This window comes from Bos taurus, chromosome 22 (assembly GCF_002263795.3).
Source record: "Bos taurus isolate L1 Dominette 01449 registration number 42190680 breed Hereford chromosome 22, ARS-UCD2.0, whole genome shotgun sequence".
Classification (NCBI taxonomy): Eukaryota; Metazoa; Chordata; class Mammalia; order Artiodactyla; family Bovidae; genus Bos; species Bos taurus.
The window spans coordinates 38,780,946-38,794,390 of record NC_037349.1 but is presented as its reverse complement, the minus strand read 5'-3'; the positions used below and the strand labels follow the sequence as shown (position 1 = coordinate 38,794,390).

The 13,445-nt window shown below is 40.5% G+C and overlaps 1 protein-coding gene across 19 annotated transcripts in view; it reads right to left on the bottom strand.

The window, feature by feature from the left end:
- CADPS (calcium dependent secretion activator) overlaps positions 1 to 13,445 on the bottom strand; it is a 471,511-nt gene that overhangs the window by 107,398 nt on the left and 350,668 nt on the right. For 8 of the 19 annotated variants that reach the window (XM_059879758.1, XM_059879763.1, XM_024982857.2 and 5 more), the window contains 4 exons: positions 12,759 to 12,860; positions 11,480 to 11,543; positions 10,975 to 11,098; positions 8,553 to 8,621 (listed from right to left, as the gene is read on the bottom strand). In XM_059879758.1, the coding sequence (XP_059735741.1) occupies positions 8,553 to 8,621; positions 10,975 to 11,098; positions 11,480 to 11,543; positions 12,759 to 12,860 (359 nt within the window). 19 annotated transcript variants of the gene reach the window in all.

Below are 13,445 nucleotides of genomic sequence, written 5' to 3'. Positions count from 1 at the left end.
AAACATCATACCTTGGTTTCCAACTTCATTTACCCAATTACCATTGCTCATGTTTACACAATTAAATCTGCTTGGCTTCCAGAGAGGGAGTTAAATGTGACTGCAGAAAAATAAAAAAGAGAATTCCTCTGCAGGCTCAGCTAAGCAAAGGAAGAGAGGCATCCAGGAGCGAGAGATTCTCCAATAGCCCTTAAATAACCTGACCAGCTCTGACTCCAGCAAGCCAGTTAATTGCCAGTTCCAGAAACATCGTATGAGAAATGGATATGGTTGATGGAAAGAACTCTTAAAACCAAGTTCCAATCTATTTATGTTTTGCTGAAGATGCCAGTGTTTGTATTACGTTATTACTGAAAATAACTATCCTGGAGCAATTCACTGGGATTTGGGGGTAGGGTTGGATAAAAGCTCGAGTGGGAAGAGAAAGCCAAACAGATAGCCACAACATGCTTCCCAGAATACACTGCCTACCTAAAACAATGGCCCCACGGAGCACACATTTGAAACAAGGTCATAATTCAATGTAACTTCTTCAGTGGGGCAGGCCATCACGTATACTTGATCCCCTGTATCTTCATCACTCCTTTTCAGAAGATTCCATTTTTAGGGCAATATGAAGTATATGTTACTAAAGACCAGTACATCAGTCACGAATTGTTTACTCTTTTTACTGAAGCCATCTTTGACTCCTCCCCATAAGGACATAGGTGGCGTGGGCTGCCCAATCCACCTCTACTGTGTCTTTGGTTTTACCTCCCACTGTACGAGATCATGTGGCTATACTCTTGCTGACAGAGTTGATGTTCAACTCACGTCTCGTCATCTCCACCTCAACGGTTGCTAAAGACTCCAAACCAGCCTTTAGTTCTTTCCCTCCCTTGTAGTTCATTGTTCACACAGCATTCACAGTGATCTTCATACAGCACACATCTGAACCTATCATACTCTTGCTCAAAAGCCTTAAGAGATTCCCTACCATGCTTCCCCCAGCCCCAAGAGTTATACCTTCATAACAAAGACTCAACTCTTCTGTTGATACCGCTATTTGAGCTCTTATGGTCCTTGACTAATAGCCAATGATATGCATGTTTGTCTTTCCCTGTACCCAGTGAATTCTGTATTTCTAGGGACTAGTACAGTACCTGGTCCAGAGCAGGAAATCCTCAGTGGATCCAGCCCAATGGTGTGCTTTCATGGAAAACCAAATATTCTGTGGTTGCAATATGCATAAAAACTATACCGGCAACTTTCACCTCTTAGCCAAAGCCCCTGGTTATGGAGCAAATGCATGCAGCTGAATTGCTGAATAGCAAACATTGTTAACTTCCACTTGCAAACCAGAAAACAACTTCAGGTATTTTAATGCAATGAAAAGTGATTTAAGATAATGAAAAACCTTTGTATTCAAATTAAAATATATTATATCCACAAGAAAGAAATAATGCTATTGATATATATATATGCACACACACACACAAATATATATATATATATATATATAGAGAGAGAGAGAGAGAGAGAGACACGCATACACACATACATACATATATATATATATATTTTTTTTTTTCCCTCCAATTTGGTATCTTTGTATCCAAGGTCAGACTTGTCCTTGAGACTGAGCTGTTGTACCTAAGCAAAGTAAACAATTCTGGAGAGATACAGTAGTGGACATCTGCTATTCTTGTATGTGCAGTTGCCTTGCTTAGAATTGCCTCTCTTCCACTCTATGCGGCTTTAGTGGAAATGTCAAGCAATGAATCCTAAATAGGAGCAGCCATGTGAGCCAAGCCAGGGCAACCATAACACTCCACGTCATCATGGGTATTATGATTGGCTCAGGGACTAACACGTGACCCAAGCCTGGCCAATAAGAGTGTTCTCTGGAACTGTATACAGTTTCATAGAGAGGAAACCTCTTTTTGCCTCACGCCTCAGCATCTGGGATAAAAACCTGATGCTATCTGTGGCTATTTTGCCCCCAACCCCTGCTATCATGACAATCACATTAAAGAAGACTGTCAGCAGCTGGAGAGATCAAGACACACTAAAAGCCTTTATTTCTGAGTCCAATCCCTCCACACATTTCCTAGCTACACAGGCCAAAAAACGTCCTTTTCTTGCTTAAGCTATTTACAGTGGTGGTGGTTGTTTTCGAACACTTGCTCTAGTAAGACTACTTATTTCATAGTACTATCAAATATTCACCCAGTCCCCAAATAAACTTTCACTTATATGGTCGTAGGTGCTCTAGGACAGACTCTGGGACATCTGGATGGATGACGAGTAGGCCTTCAACAAGGCGGAGGAACATCCCAGGCAGTTCTCGGGGGATCAACCCTGGGCGCCCACCACATCCTCCTCCGCCGTGTGTCAAGGACCCCAGCCCAGGTGAAATCCCTGTGTGTGGCATTCCTGCAGCATCCTGCATCTCCCTCTACAGCACAGTCTCCAGATGAAATCACTCGTTTTATCGCCTGTCCTCTTCCTGAGAAGTTTATTGGGAGCTGCCTGAGGGCAAGGGATCTGGGCTGTTTTTTCTCACGGCTCCCTTCTCTGGTGCCTGACCCAGCTCCTGGAACTCAATGGGTATTTAACATATGTAGAACTATATTATAACATTTTCTTTTGAAATTTATGATAAAGAGATAAATCGGCTGCTTCCTATATAGTTCACTGACATTCAAACCTCAGCCCCTGCCTCAGCGGCTTCATCATCAGTGTGTTAGAAATGCAGATTTCCATGCCCCACTCTAGACCTACCAAATCAGAATGTATGTTTTAACAAGATCCCCAGAGATTTGTATAAAGATTAAATTTTGAGAAGCACTGCTTTCTATTCCATTTCTGAAATCAAATAATATGTCTATATTGTACATTTGGATTTGGGGGTTTCCTTTTAAATAATAATACACCAATAATGACATAATTTTATGTTTATAATAACAAATACACAACTTTGTCGCTATAGATAGATAGTAAGGAAATGGCAACCCACTCCAGTGTTCTTGCCTGGAGAATCCCAGGGACGGGGGAGCCTGGTGGGCTGCCATCTATGGGGTCGCACAGAGTCGAACACGACTGAAGTGACTTAGCAGCAATGAGGGCTTATTATGTACCAGGCACTGTGTTAAGAGCTCTGTTGGAAATATATGTTTAAATCTTTGCAACAACCCTTTGAGAGGAGGAAACATTATTAGCCCCTTTTACAGAAAACAAAGGGGCTTCCCAGGTGGCGCTAAAGAATCTGCCTGCCAGTGCAGGAAGCATAAGAGAGATGCAGGTTTGATTCCTGGGTTGGGAAGATACCTGGTGCAGGAAATGGCAACCCATTCCAGTATTCTTGACTGCAGAATCCCACAGATGGAGAAGCCTGGTGGGCTATGGTCCACAGGGTCGCAAATGACTAAAGCAACTTAGTACGCACGCACAGAAAACAAAAGTGAGACTTAAATAGGTTAAAAACTAATTGGAGCCAAGACTGTGTGATATAAGTTTTTGACATAACAGATCCTGAGTGTTCACGCTGGTCGTGGGAGACTGTATTCTTGGAGCTGCCCATTTAGGATTCTGGTATGTGGACTCTGGAATCCCTCAACTGTCACACTAGAAACCAGTTACTAGATTGTGAGTGGGGAGAGTATCTCTTGGCTGAAAGACATGGCAGCCTGGTGGTGGTGGCGGGTGTCAGTGTGGGGGGTGGGTGAAGGCCCTAAAGAGTGTGCAGGACCCCAGACAAGAGTTGCTCACTTGCCCATTTTATTTTGAAACTGGCTTCTTTTCTCTATACCTTGGTCTCCCCATCTGTCAAATGGTGGTTTGGGATTAAGTGATTGAGAAACCTCTTCTAATTTTATCACTAACAATCACAAGTCTTTCATAGTACAGAAGTTGAAAGTTTGGGCTTGGAATTAGGTTCATGTTCAAATTCTGTCTCTACAACTAACCAGCTGTGTGACCTTGGGCAAGTTACTTAACATCTCTCGGTTTCATTTCTCTGCATTTCTACAGACAACAGTGATTTTTTTATTTCATGGAGTGTAAGAGGCACATTTTAACATTTCTGAAATTGGATGCATCTTACATTTGATGGTGTGTCACAATTTAGTTGGCAGCATTATTTTATTCTTAGGATTACATAAATTAATGGTGCATTTTATAATTGATGGCTTTTAGATTCAATGAAATATGGCAACAAAATACTTATAGAATTGTTGTGAAAATTAAATGAGATATGCATGTATCTACTTAGCACATACTAAATTCTCAATAAATGACAGTTGTTATCGTGATCGGCAGCATGTCTTTTTGTTCTGGGAGAAGAGATGTCAGTTTCATATTTATTGATTCATGGCATATTTTTAACACATCCTCTCTTCCTCCAGGATCTTCCTTGGTGAGAGTGTTTGAAACATGTTTCTCCCTGTCCTCCTCACTCTTCATGAAGTATAGATGAGATATTAGTCTACAGGATAATTCTGGCTTGGAAACCCTGGTTTATGTATCACTGAAACAAGAAAGATGAAAAGATAAACATTTACTCCCCAGTGTTTACGACAGGAAGTGTTAGATAGGCCTTGTTTTAGGAATTTAGGATGGCCTGGATCTTGCTGAGATGGGATTTGCCCCCACTGGTCTCTTGGGGGAGCGGCTCCATATTGTGCACTGTTGAGTGTCACAAGCTTGCTTGTCTCTTTTTTCTTCTCCAACTGGACTCAGACCTATAAGACTTGATAGAGACAGGGAAAGATACAGAACCCCACTACTACAGAATCTGCCTGAAAGTCCTTTGGATAAATTTGACTTGCTCTAGAAGGTTTCTGTCATTTGGGAAGAAAAGAAAAATCCTCAGTTCTCTGACAATCTCAGGGGATCTCACTGCCCTCAGGAAGACTTCACAGGGGAAAGATTTTGGCAGTGATCTGGGCCCAGAAGACTGCTCTGACTTTGGTGGTTTTCCTGAAATAAAAGATGTAAGTAATTTTGAATTTATCCACTGAGTGAAAGGGTAATATCCAATTGCTATCATGCTGGCTGGAAAGGCTGAATGGAGGAACGACACCCCTCCCCCACAATAAAAGGGGGAAAAAAAAAAGGCATGGTGTTTGAATTTAGAATGAGATGGGTTCAAATCCTGCTGAAGAATGTCATTTATCCTTTCCAAATCTCGGCCTCCTCAACTGTAAGAAGGGCAGTAATGAAACATTCTAGATGGGACTAAGGTAACAAATGAATCAGATCCTTCTTATTAAGTCCTTAGCACGGTGCTTGGGCCCATGGGTAGGCTGTCTGTCTGTCTGGCTATAGATGTATCTATTTTGCAAATCTTTGCTGTATTTGAAGGAAAAATTATACAAGTATTTAGCTGAGAACTGAGGCAAACCAGCAACAGGGGTGTAGACTTTCTCAGAGATTTGCTGGGTTCAGAATGTGTGACGGTTTAAATGGAAATGTATTTAAAATAATAGAATTCATTTGCAGGAGTCACAGCTTTTCTTTCATAGAGTAACAGCCTTTTACATCTCTCTCTCTTTTTTTTTTTTAGATACTGTAATTAAACTGAACATGCAATTTCTAATAATGCTCCCAGACAGTAAGCATAAGTCCACCAAAATGCCATCTGTAGAGTCCCAGAGCCTCGCAAAGCACAGTCTGACTGCAGGCTTCAGCAGCTGTTTGCACCTCAATTTTTGTATGGATACCTCCAGTTGTGCCTGGCCACCTCCACACAGTTAGTTTTGCACACCTATCCATGTATTCACACTTTGTTCCCTCTAAGGAAACTGAAAAGGTAGGGGGAGGGTAAAAATAAAAGATGTAAAGATCAGGAAAGAAGTGATTATGGTTTTGATTACAGCTGAAATCTACTTTGCCTAGAAGGGGCCTCGGATGTACCAAGCTTCAACCCCAACTCCGCTTTGATCTTAACTTTTGGGTCCACTTTTACCTTCTCCCTCTTCCTCAATCTTTTTTCCTCTATCTCTGCTGGTATGGCTTTTCTGGAGTGCAAATCACCAAGCTGCCCTCTTGCTTAAAGAGCCTTATTGGCTCTCTGTCACCTTTGGATGGGAGACATGTAGAATTTTTCTTGTGAAAATTGTCTGCAAAAATTGGTACAGATGCCAGGTGAAGCACCCACGGACCCTGAGAGACCATCTGAACTCTGTGTTATGAAGGGACAGAGAGACCGCATCTGCCGCCTCCGTTGCCATCACCGGTGCCTACTCCTGCTGTTACTTCAGCCTGTTGTACAACCACACTGAGGTACAGAGTAGTTCAGAGTATGGCCTCTGCCTGGCCTCAGACTCTCGCTCTGCACTTAGACTTCCAGGAACATATTATTTAACCTCTGCATACTATTATTACAGTAGTAGCTATCTCATAAGAGATTTTGAGGTTTAAATGAGTGAATACATATAAATTACTTAAGAGTCATAGCTGGCATGTAATACACACTGAATAAGCTTTAGCTATTTTTATTAATGCTATGGTTTTATGTATTTGCACATATTACTCTCTTTAGCTAGGAAGCCTCTCCACTTTCCCATCCCATCTCATTTTCACTGATTCTAATTCATCTTTCAAGATGCAGTTCAAACTTGCCATCCTTGCAAAGACTTCTTTGGCTTTCCAACAATGCCCTCTTACACACAACTCTACCCATTAGTGTTGCTGAGTACAGAATTTGTAATTTACATTTAATTACCCATTGACACATATGCTCTATGAGGGTATCAGCTGTTTCTTCTTGTTTACGCAGTCCCTGGTTTTACCACTGTACCTGGCACATGGCAGGCTCCCACTAAGCACCTGTCGAATGAATGAATGAGTGAATGGATAAATGAACATCTTCCCTTCCAGGGAGAGAAAAGCTCGTATGCCTTGAACATAGGTTTGTGAGTCTTCAAATACTTATTACTAGCCTAGTGCTTGGCATGTGCTCAAAAATGCTTTCCGAACTGATCTGAAACACATTCAACTTTACTCAAATGATAATTATCTTTGGAGAAGTCTTTAGACCTTAAAACCCTGATCCATACTATATATTTTTTCAAGCTTTCCTCAAAATAGACTCAGAAGTTTGGGAACCAAACAAGAAGAAAACTGCCATAGCCAGAAAACTTTTAAGGGCTTTCCTCTCATGAAACTCCTAGCAATGGCCCCCGTTTAGCCACCTGCGTGTGCATCCTGCCCCATCACATGGTACATACAAGAACAACACAGAGACGATTCCTCTCTGCCTTGGCTGATAAACATTCATCAAAGAACACAAACTTCTCCATAGAGCAGAAAACAGGAAAAAGAAATGAAAAACAAAAAGGAAGATTAGTTTGCTTCAGTCACTTTAAAAACAAAAAAAAGTACATGAGGCCAAATCACTGGAGTCCTTGAAGCCAAAGATGAAATGAAGCTCCACAGCAAACCATAGTTCTGTCCCTTCAAAGCTTATGCCTTTACAGAAAGTCTGCTCTACAGAGGTCAACATCTCGTGGGTAAGGGATATAGTGAGACAGCACAAATTAACTCCTTAAGTACCATTGCAACCCCACATCAGTCTTTGGGAGTACATATGTTAAGGAGCTATTAAGAAACAAAAACAGAAACAAAAACTCAATGTAACTCAACAGTCCTGACAGTTTACAATGCATAGACAGTGGGTTCACCTGCGTCCTTTTGATTCTCTATTTGAAAGAGAAAGCACAACAAGGAGAGAAGAGAGAGAGAAACAAGAACACATATGCAGGATTAATGAGCAAGTGAACCAAAATGCCCCCCACTTATGTGTGATACATGATATTGGAAAGAAAAAGTTGCCCTTGAGTTCCCACCGCCCGGAAGTGTGGGGGCCAGCCAAAAAAGGCTCCTTCACAGAGGTGAAAAACGCTGCACAAATAGAAAATTAGTGAAATTAAGTTTTAATGTGAAATCAAGCTATGAAACATACATGAACTCTCCAAGTGACAATTAAGTCATATGTTCTAGCCAGAGCTTAGAGGACGAGGACAAGTTCAAATCTTCAGAAAGAACAAGGAAAAGCTTCCCAGCTTGCGCGAGAACAGACAGGAGGCATATAAGAGCTCATTTTACATAGAAGGGACCACTTGTGCGATCTTCTACCCACAACAGTTTGACATCTTAAACATGGAAAAGAAAGCACGGTTTTGCCCCAACTGTCCTTTTCCTGACACCTAACACACGGCTCCCCGCCTAGCTGCTATCTTTTGATTGTGTACCAGTGACAAGCACTTTACAAACTGGGGTTACACACAAGCAAAGTAAAAATGCATTCAGGTCACAGACAGAGAATAACTGAAAAACTTACAGACAAATCTGAGTTTATCACAAACAAATGGCTTAATTGTCTAACCTGTGTTAGGCTGATAAAAAGTGACTGGACTTCTCACACTGGGTTTCACAGACAGAATCAACAGACAAGCCAATGCTAAAAAACTTGAAGCAAGGAGAGTGAGTTGATTTGGATCTGGATTTTCTTGAAATAATGAAAACAGAAAGAGTGAAGACAGCATGGCGAGGAGGTGGTAGGTACTCACGAATGGTTAAATCCATCACTTGGGAGGCCAAGCAGAAGACAGGATGCTCATACATTTCTCTCTTTTTCCCTATAAAAGAGGATTTGGGCATGCAAGAGGCTTAGGTCAGAGGTCAAGAGGTTAAAGGTCACAGGTTAGAGGAAAACGTTACATTAGCTCAAAGGAAAATAGCCACAGAATATTTTGGGATAAACACAGGATAAAAGAAAAAAGGAGTATCAAAATTGGAGATCTACTGGATTAACCATTCAGCATGCCGTGAGTCACGAGAGAGATTGTGACCGTGATTTTACACGTCTCTTTAGAATTATTTGCAAGAATACAATGACCGAAAACATCATGAATAAAGGGAAACAGGATTTCATTGATTGAAGGCTCCAAGATACTAAGGATTTCAGACTTTAGTATCTAAGGCTCTTGAGGTATTTCTTCATAAACATAGTCTCCGGCAATATTACTATAACTTCTTTCCAACATTCTCAGGGAACTAAGCTATTAATGGTCACAGAGAAGCGCAAATGTCAAGATTTCTTTTCTGGGGGTAGGATCAGAACCTTGTAAAAGAAAGTTGACTGGTAGTAATATCTTTAAAGCTGCCATGTCTCAGCCTATGGTGGACTATGTTCATGAAAGAAAACCTGATACATGCAGCCAGAGGATGTTGGGTTGTCTGAATTAACAATCCCAGCATGCTTTGAAATTGGCGTCACAGCCACTTTTGCAGAGGTAAAGTCAAAAAGTGGCTGAGCCAATCACGGACAAGGAAGGAGAGAAGCGGAAGAGAGCAGGTAGTGTGGAATGAGGTACTTCTCTGACAAGAGAGTTGGAAAAAAAAGACTGATTTCTTCAAAGAATCCCCAGACCTAAAAGTCACAGTGCAAAAGATAATTAACACAACCAAGAAGAATTGAGGCACAAAAGGAAATTACAGACCAGCTGATCTACTTTGGAAACGAATGCATTTTTACTTACAGATCTTAAAGTTTGTTTTTGGATATTATTTATCTGAAAGAAGAGAGCAGATCTTACCAAAAGACTAGTCATAGCTAGACCAAGACCTACGTACGAGTCAGCGGACATGGCAACCGAACGTTTCTTGATCCCATCCCATCTCTGGCCTGGCCTAGAATTATTAGGTCCCCAGCTGACTTTAACAAATACAACCAATCATTGTGTCCTGGCAATGTAAATGCTGGAATCATTATTTGCTAATATAGCCCTTTAACAGTCTACTTGTTCCTCTATTTTTGTCACTCATTACCAAGTCAAGAGTTGATCATCCTTTTAGTGCCCAATTCTTAAGTGTTTCTCCCTGGATGCATAACAACGAATTCATTACCACTGGTACACAATTTGCATTGTCAGACAGACAAAATTGAGAGAGGGAGGACATGGAATGTACAGAACACTGCGAATTTGACATGATCTTAACCTAATTCTCTAAGGAAACAAGAACTTTGGCAGGGTAAGTGATGGGGCTTTAGTAGTTAATTAGGTCTCTCTCTCTTTTTTTTTTTTTTTTCCAGTCATGTCCTGAAGGCAGACAACGAGTATTTGCTGGATTGATTGGGTGTTTCACAAGGGAGAGAACATCGGATTCCAGAATGCGGACACACTGAGTTTTGCACACAGAACTTCCACATTTATACACTTACACCACGGGTCAAGTTGGGTGTGGTTTTCAAATCACCCTATAGCAGCCAACAGGGTAACAATGAAAAGTAATTAATACCTTTGCAAACAAACAGGTCCCAAAGAACCATATCTTCTCAAGTAGGGTGGACTCAAAGTGCCTTTGGACGATTACTTGGTCATTAGTGACCACATCCCTAAAACCTGAAAGGGGAGTGATAACAACCATCCTAGGTTTGGAGTAACAAGATTGAACAAGATCTATAACAAACCAGGAGCCATCAGAGACAGTGGAACACTAACCTGCCATCAAGTTTGAAAAGCTACCAAGAGACAAGATATGTTCAAGGGGCAAGAAAGAGTTAAGCAAAATCTTGATGTTGCTTTATTCAATTCTTGTTTTACTTGCAACGCAATCAACAGTGGATAACAAACTGTTTAGTTTTCCTCTATTTAAAGAAGGTAGCCATCCTACAGAGCTCTTTTATAGAAAAACATTAGCCACAGAGCAAAGTTAGGGCCAACACCAACTCTTAGAAGGATCTTAGTTGTCCTATAACATCCTATATTCAACATCTTTTTCTACAAAGACTGTTTCCTGAGCCCCTGTTCTTGAATTCATTTATGTGGCCACAGCCGAGGAAGCTATCACATTTCAAGTGTTTTCAACTTTCAGCTTAAATACAGAGATGGGCCACTATTTTCTGGTGCCTGTCAGGAAAGAGAAAGACGTCCCCAGGGAGGCATACCAAAATTTAAATTAAAAACTGGGGGCAGAAGGGGGTCTTACCTTCGATTTTGGCATACTCTGACAGTCGAGAATAGTTGACTAAAGCAGCTTGCTCTAGACATTTACGGATGACTGCTTTTACCTCCTCTTGTGGCACTGGGGTTACAATGTCTTTCATCAAGACCTACAGGTGGAAAAACAAGGTTCTTAAAATGGTTCAATGATATGTGTTACCCATTTATACTTAAATAATTCAGTTTAAAATTAATTGTGAATGCCTCTTTGCAACTTAATATTGATCAAGCACCACGGTTAGAGTCAAAATAAAAAATTCCAGTGCACAGTTGGGCTGTCAAAGCCTGTCCGTGATTCATGGAAAGGTTAGGAGCATATCATCAGTATATCTTAACTATTTGAGAGGCTGGCAGTTTTCTCATATTTATTCTGATATTTGATGAAAGGTAAAAAAAAAATCTTCTAAAAATGAGAAACTAGGTCATTCAACCACCACGATGATGTTCATGTCTCTGCGTACATGTCACCTGTCTTTTACTTCCATTCTTACCCTTTCCAAGAGTGAGAGGGTAGCTTTCAAAGCACCTTCAGGTCGACCAAATGGAAAGCAATACCTAAAACAGACAGAAAAATGTTCAGGTTGCCGAATTGATTGCATTTTAGCATGAAATATGCTATAACTTGATTCCTATGGCAACTCTCTCTGAGGAACAGAGAATGCTTTTTATTTTGTCACGTTGTGTTATGTTAATCTGAATTCACACCATATATGTGTGTATATAATGTATATATATGTGTATGTGTGAATAATGACTAAAGAGAGACTCTGCAAATGTCTGCAACAGAAAAGAATATTTCCAGTGATGACATAAGGTTCTGTTTAGATTTCTATTGTGAAGGAGAACCCTTTGCTAGCTCAATTGTGACCTTATATATAATTATTGAGACTGGCATTAAGAAATAGTTTTAGTTCAAACAAGCTAAACTTCAAATACACCTAAATCCCTAGAGGATTAAGATAGGAAATACAAGAGTGTATTTTGAGCAGATTCATGATTCTGCTAATTGTCTTGCCTTGATTGTAGTTTTTCATTGCTATTTGATCTTTTGTTACTGGCAATGCGCCTTACATAGAGTGTACAACCAGTAAGGATTTATCCAGGGTTGTTTTTTTTTTTTTTTTTTTTTTAATGTGTATCACACACAGATTTTATGTGTTTTTGCTGCATCACACGGTCTGTGGGATTTTAGTTCCCCAACCAGGGATTGAACCTGGGCCCACAGCAGTGAAAGCCTACATCTCAAACGCTGTACCATCAGGGGAGTCCCTGTCCAGGAGGGTTTTGATGATACAGATAGTTCTAGTGACTATTTCGGGCATCATAAACCTTTCAAGACACTTCCTCATGATACAAAGGGAGCAGGACAGCTTACACAAGGAGGGCTTTGTTCTTTTAGTGGAAATAAAATGACCTTAAGATTTCTAAGTCTCCTGAATATCAGCAAACTCTGTCTTGGTTGGCTTTTTCATTCGTTATTTCAAGTTTTTTTTTTTTTAAGTACAGCTGGTTTTCAACATTGTACTAGTATCACGTATACAGCAAAGTGGTTCAGTTTCATATATATATATTTTTCTCAGATTCGTTTCACTTATAGGTTATTATAAAATATTGAGCTTAGTTCTCTATGCCATACAATAAGTCCTCATTCAGATGTTTTTAAATATCCAGTGTGTCTCTGATAGATTTATAGTTTTAGAAAATCAAGCCCTTAATTTGCCCCTCCCCAGGCTCATCTTCCTAAAAAGCCCTTTAACCCCAGATCCTTACCTAAAATGTGTAATCTGATTTTCCAACAGAACTCGGAGCCTTTCCTTGATTTCTTCAAAACGCTCCTTTTCTTCAACAGTCACAGTTCCAATTCCATCAGGCCTGAAAGGAGACATGTCATGAGGTGATGGGAACCTCATATGCTGACACCATCAAATCAAATCTCTAGCAGGAGGAAACTGTCCATTTTAGAAGAACAACTACAGTGATCGATGTGACCTTAGGAGAAGTCCTGCTTCTCGGTGCTGGTGACTAGAGGGGATGGGGTACGCTGAGGTTATCGTTTGGAGACATTTGCAGAACTGTCGCTCATTTATTGTGAAATGGTAAAATGCACAAAGAGGTGGCTTGCAGGTTAAAGCAGCTTCTAGATCTGTTCTGCTTGGATCACAGCTTCTGAAAATTTTGAACTGCTTGCCAACATTTGTTTTTTTAATTAGGAAAGTTTTATAATACAATTCTCGTAGAATTTGGAACAACTGGCATTAATTGGCAAGGGGCAGAAAACAGCTTCTTCCTTGGCTGTGGCAGGTTATGTTACCTGAATCTCTTGCAGGCACTTAGGTTTGAGACTCCTGAATTACACACACAAACTCCTATGAAAACCAGGTTCCCTGTAAGTGTCTATCTTTCCCAGAGCTCAATGCTGATAAATGACTCAATTTCCATAATTACAAATGTTCAGAC